The 5,949-nt window shown below is 36.7% G+C and overlaps 1 protein-coding gene across 15 annotated transcripts; it reads left to right on the top strand.

Annotated features, from left to right (window-relative positions):
- Window positions 1-251: 251 nt before the first annotated feature.
- On the top strand, window positions 252-5,374 carry LOC133675458 (uncharacterized). 15 transcript variants are annotated; one of them, XM_062096841.1, is made up of 9 exons: window positions 252-603; window positions 1,271-1,335; window positions 1,886-1,961; window positions 2,048-2,249; window positions 2,377-2,472; window positions 2,545-2,639; window positions 2,956-3,599; window positions 4,318-4,658; window positions 4,783-5,051. In XM_062096841.1, the coding sequence occupies exons 6-9, from the start codon at window positions 2,615-2,617 to the stop codon at window positions 4,889-4,891; spliced, it is 1,119 nt and encodes a 372-aa protein (XP_061952825.1). In that variant the 5' UTR covers window positions 252-603; window positions 1,271-1,335; window positions 1,886-1,961; window positions 2,048-2,249; window positions 2,377-2,472; window positions 2,545-2,614; the 3' UTR covers window positions 4,892-5,051. The 15 variants fall into 15 exon arrangements, with proteins under 15 accessions (XP_061952825.1, XP_061952828.1, XP_061952822.1 ...); XM_062096839.1 differs by lacking the exon at window positions 252-603 and adding an exon at window positions 614-835; XM_062096844.1 differs by lacking the exon at window positions 1,886-1,961 and having other exon boundaries at window positions 2,142-2,249.
- The last annotated feature ends 575 nt before the right edge of the window (window positions 5,375-5,949 follow it).

Raw genomic sequence — 5,949 nt, 5'->3', positions numbered from 1 at the left:
TACAAAGGTAATATCTGTTGGGTGGTCAAGTAACGGTTTTATGATTATTTATTTAGAAATTAAGAAGACTGTAATATGCTGATATGAAAAGTGCTTCTATCTATCAGCTCAACTGCCCATTTAACACAACGACCTTCGGTCTAACCGCTTCTTGAATTTAATGTGGCAGAAGGGTCCATGAGATATATATATATATATATATATATATATATATATATATATATATTAGTTTGATCTTGTGGGCAAGGAAAAGCTAACTGGTGTGTTGGTGCTCGGCTATGTATAATTATTTATATATTTTCTTAATTTGCTCACCCTGTCACCGTGCTTCTTCTTTTTTTTATTTTGCTTCTCTGTTAGTTCATGGCAGCACTTTCTTCTACTCGTTCTGCTGATGAGAATACATTATTGAAGCAGCCACAACACTATGATCTCTCTTCTTCCAATTCCGGAATCTGACTAAGTCCCCTTTAATCTTAAACAGGCGTGTTCAGCCTCGAGCTCTTCTAGTTTCCAACGAGAACACCTGTAAAAAACAAAAATACCTAAAGGTGCTTGCTCCAGCAAGGAATATCAGAAAAAAAGAAAAACATTCCCTTTCAGGTTAGGTGGTGTGCTTGAATCAATTTTTATTATTCTTTTAATGACAGAAAAGTTAGGTCCACCCTTCCAAATTTATCCAAGGCAGGCCATTATATTATATACAAATATCTTTTCATGGTCTGTTTCCAGAGCTGATAGAGGGTGACATTTGCGATGCAGTAGCTCGTGCACACAACAGAAAAAAAAACAGCAAGAACAGGACAATCATAATATTTTTTTCTGGCAGTCAAAGGTGCATACCTTAGTTTAAACACGACAGGTTCAGGAATTATTGACACAGATCAGCGCATCGATATTCTTATAAGATAAAATTAACATGGGTGTCTTGGTCCAGGAAGATTGTGATTGGCTAGTTTCATGCTGAATTCATGAGTTCTTGTTAGTTAAAAAATCTTGAAAAACCTCTTGTGGTATATTAAATCACAAACATCTTGTGCTGGGTTGTCATGCTTATTGCATTCCTTCATTGTTGTGCCAAAGAAAGATTTTTTTTTATTCCAATACTTACCCTCCATGACTTGATGCTTCTCTTCTCTGAAGCTTTGGGGGGCATTTAATTATTTCCTTGCTTTCCCTTTTGGCTTCAGAGGCAGGATAACATTTATTTGTAATAATGAGTTTGCCTGTTGCTGATTCATTGTGGTTTGTTGTTATCTTCGGTTGCAAGGGCTTGCATTTCTCAAGGCTTGCTTGCCAGAGAGAGGATACGGAAAGACGTTGAACTTTTAGCCTGTAAGCCCTCCCTGATCAATCGTTAATTTTTTTATTATTGGTTTTCCTGTTGCATATTGTCGAATTTTCCATATGATAAAGGAGAACAAAGCTGCCGTTTCACCTTTTCATACCTTGTGTGTTCAAGACTTCAAATTGCAGTATAATCCTGCTGCTTTTTGAAGGAATCTTCTTTCCTTCAATATACTACCGTTTTTGCCTAACACTGGCCGGAATGCCATTTCCCTTCCTGTTTATAATCACATTAAAAAATAATGTTTTTCTATAATGCAAGTCAATTAGGTGAATGTTACTTAATTTCTTCGGCATCAAAGCCTTAACTCTTGGCATAATAAGAGCAATCATGCTTCATGCCTCAATCAACGTGAGTTCTCTCATTTTATTTCTTTCCTTATCTGAGTAATGTCCTTCTGCATAGATCAGTAAGGTCCCAAATTGTTCCCTTTTCTTGTTTTTGGTATATATTTGCTTCTTGCTTCTTTGGTTACAGATTAGAGTGGTCACAGTGACAATGTTATGAAAACTCAGTTCTTAATTTTGTTCAATGCAGTGTAGGCATTGAAAGAAATGACTCTTTATAGAGAGATGTAACTGACTAATTACTTTGGAGACAGATCTAATGCCCTGTGAGATTTTCTTGTTTCTTTTTTAACTTGAACTGGCTTCTATGATGATCTGTTTTCATATTGACTTATTTTGCTCTAGTTTTTAGGGAGCATTGCATGCACAGAACAATGTGTTTTTGCTGAAGCATACCACCAGCACTAGTTGAAATTTTCTACTTTACATTGGGTATTGTTTGACAGCGGCCTCAGTTTGCTTGCATTTGGCCTCATTTTCCTTTTCTACCATGACTGGATTTATAGTTTATAAAGGGGAATGATGATATGTGCTCTATCTCTGAAATTTATCGCGTAAGATGCTACCTCTTGAAAAGAATATATGTAATTCTTTGTACCATCAAAGCTACCTCCTCAAGAAAGCAAGAACCTCATCGACTTAATGAATCCTGCCTCTGACAATCTATTAATTCTGGTTCAGGTGGAAGAAGCATCAAGCACAAGTCGACCGAGCATCTAGTTACTAGTCCTTCAATCATTTCTGCACCAATTTTTCTTTCTTCTAGCATCATTTCAAGTAAGTTCTCCACTACCCTAAAAATCATTATGTATCATTCACCTAATTGCATATGTATAATCGAAGAATTAGATTATCCAGGACTTCTTAAGGAGGCAGATTGCGCAACTGCAAAAACACTCAATTCCTAAGAGGATTAGACATGGAGTATGTTGATGAAAGACAAGGTATGATTTTCACTACATGATATCCACTCTGGAAAATAAATAAGATCCAACACAATATCTTATAACTTCTAAATGCTTAGAATTTGATAAATACTTTTTAGGATTTGACATGATTTTGCGTGTATAACTGATGTGTACATACTGCCAATCGGAGTGTGATAATCAGTGAAGGGTGAGGAGAAACTGAAAATGGATCCTCTTAGAGTAAAACCTGTTCCTCCGATAATCTTCCCCTGCATTTATTAGTTTTACAAAATTATTCTGTCCCTCTTTATTTTTATATCATTTGCACTGACAATATATGCAACACTTCCAGCCGGTGAATCCACGTGTGGGTGTTCAACCATGGCCAGTAAGCCTCATTACAAGTCTTTCAAATTCATCGACAACTCTCGGGAGTTAAGAGGATTGGAAGGGGATAAGGGTACTGCTTTAGAACTACATAGACAGAAGGGAGAGGCAGTGGCCAGAAACCAACCAGGAGTAGATGCCTTTATGGCTTGGGTGAATCCTGTACATGGAACAGAATATCCAACCAGCCTCAGTGAATTGGAAGAAAGTAGAGGAAGAAGGAAGATTTATATTAAAAGCAATGTGATGGATTCTGACATGCCAGAGATGGTTGCCTTTTTTCAAGACAGCAATTATCATTTTGTGAAGGACATTTTCATGGATGGAGAAGTTTACTGCAAGGATATCTGTTCCGTTGAAAATTGCCAATTAGACCACAATAGTATCTCTTCCATACTTAACTTTAATGTAGAAAGTTGCAGTGCATCAACCGTTGGAACTCAGGATTCAGTTCCATCCATTTCAAATGACTCCGAATATGTGGAAGATGTTGACTGCCATAATCTTTTGATCAATCAACATGGTTCCAGAATGTCGATGAAAGATTTTGATGGACAAGAATATGTTTTGGTAGAAAAGAACGTACATGGATCTCATATGGTTAAAAAGGTCAGTGATCACTTCTCTACACACTTTAAACATTCGATAACAATGGACACGAGGTTGAACAAAAGGCTAAAATTTGGTAAACCTGAATTTGTATATCTTTTTTATCATTTTTGGTTAATGTGGATGGGTTCATCGATGGTTCAGCTATATGGTTTCCAGGAACAGTATATTCTTAGAATTTTTTGTAGTTTCTTAAGCATTTCCTGAAGCATGAAACCAACTAGAATAGATTTTGAGCAGTTTGATTCCAGATCAGAAGAGTACGCTTTTCCTGAAGCATGAAACCAACTAGATTAGATTTTGATAGCACATCAGTTAGTACTGTAACCGATAGACGTTTGCTTACTTCGAATGACGCTGATGATGATGTGTGTGTTTGAGAGAGAGAGAGGCAGAGAGGATAGGTTTGTGTTATCTAGCAATGCTTGTTGTTATGGACAGCAAGAACTAGCTTTAAGACATGCGTGGGTACTGTTGCCTTACAACTTGGGCAATAATGATGTTTCGATTCACAGGATTGTGAAGCAGAATAATGTCTGCATCTATTGAGTTTGGATTTTATCATAGCTGGAGCTGGCGACACTCCATGTTTAGTTACTGTCCGCTAGTGTGGACACTGCTTGCTTAACCTGATTTATTTTCTGCATGTTCATAGAGCTGATACAGATCTTTGGCACCCTTTTATAAATTTTGACATGGGATTTCTTAGAAATTATAGGTTCCAAGTAAGGAAGCAATACTGTCAAGCTCCATTGTATTATACACAACTGAAGAAGTTTATTATGACTGCCCTACGAGTGCAGCCACTTTCAGAAATGAGGTGGACGACACAATAAGCAAAACAGAGGCAGATTTTGAACAGGTCGTTGAAACTGAAAGTATGTCCAAACCCGAAGATGGGATGTCAGGAACCTTAACAAGTTCAAGTCGAAGTTTGGGTGATGAGAATGTTCAAGGAGAGTCGAGTTTCTTTGCAGTTGATCCCCCTCCAGGCCTGACCTACTCAGAAGGTCCTATATATTGTGGAAGTGTCAGCTCGCATTCGTTTGCTTTTCCCATGTAAATCCTTTGTTTTTTTTTGTTGATGCTCAAATGTTAATGCTTTCCCGAATGTAAATCCTATTTATTTTTCTTTCTCAGTCACTCTACTAATTTGTTAATCCTTGTGCTCGCTTTTGTGTAGATTGCCCTCAGAATGGGACGGCAGTCCTGAAAGAATGGCAAGCACTGACAAAGTACAATTTCGAAGGCATCAGCGTAGGAGAATGCGTTTTCTTTGCTGCAAATTCTGAGTGACATAAATTTCACTGTTCTGTTATTTTGCTGTTATTGTATATTTCATGATGTGCTTCCTTGATTTACAGAATCCATGATGTAGACATTAATGACTTACACCATCACGATACCAGTAATTATTTTTCCGTGGAGCAGATATAAACTGTTTTGTCAGCACATCTTTTGACATATTCTTCAACGTGATTTTTCCTTAAAGGTATTGAATTTGCGCTCTATTCAGATCGGATAATGGTGCCAATGCCATGCATGTTTCCCTGCTTCCATTTTTAGTTCTCCCATGGAATGAGCTCACTGTAACGCTGTTGTTATGCTGCTTTTCTTTGCTCAGCATTAGTTCTTCTGGAGCTTAAGAGACCGGCAACGATTTTGTAGCTGCGTAGATTTTTTTTCATTTTCCTTTGGAGGAGTATTAATGTAATTTAGGAAAAATGTCATACTTCCCTTTAATATATGATTAGAGCTGATACGCTTCATGCAAAGTCCTAATCTCATCACTGCAACGCGGGACATCCCAAATATTTTCCTATCTTCTAAAGGCTGCATTATATATATATATATATATATATATATACACACACACACACACACACACACACACATTTCTTATTCTTTCTATGTTCATCTATCAAAGCTTATTGGATATGATAGCAAGAAGGAAATTCAATCAATTTTAAAAGGTGTAGCTCAACTAATCAGGTTCTGAGTTTGTTTCTTAGAAGTCATTAGTTCGAATCCCACAAACCTCAGGACTACTGGAGATTTACATTATCATTAACTTCTAAGCCCATGTGATCAATCGAAGAATACGCAAGCTGGTCTAAACACCCACGTTAATTTTTTTTTTAAAAAAACCTAATCAAACATCTTTATATATGCAAGTGATAACAATATATAACCAAGAATCTCGGATAAAAGAAAAATTGTTATTTTTACAAAAATTCAAATGTCTTTGTTCTTCTCAAACTAAAAATTAAATTAAAGGAAATTTGTTCGTACACCGTGCAAGGCGATAAGCAACTAAGCAGATAAGGGGCACAACTAGTGTAAAGGGTAT

Source organism: Populus nigra, chromosome 16 (genome assembly GCF_951802175.1).
Source record: "Populus nigra chromosome 16, ddPopNigr1.1, whole genome shotgun sequence".
Lineage (NCBI taxonomy): Eukaryota > Viridiplantae > Streptophyta > Magnoliopsida > Malpighiales > Salicaceae > Populus > Populus nigra.
The sequence above is the reverse complement of the archived record's forward strand: the minus strand, read 5'-3'. Positions and strand labels throughout refer to the sequence as shown.

Coding starts and splice junctions, on each gene's coding strand:
- LOC133675458 (XM_062096840.1), top strand. CDS start 2,615: ATGGAGTATGTTGATGAAAGACAAG. Junction 3,600..4,317: donor GATCTCATATGGTTAAAAAG/GTCAGTGATCAC, acceptor TAGAAATTATAG/GTTCCAAGTAAGGAAGCAAT. Junction 4,659..4,782: donor CATTCGTTTGCTTTTCCCAT/GTAAATCCTTTG, acceptor GCTTTTGTGTAG/ATTGCCCTCAGAATGGGACG.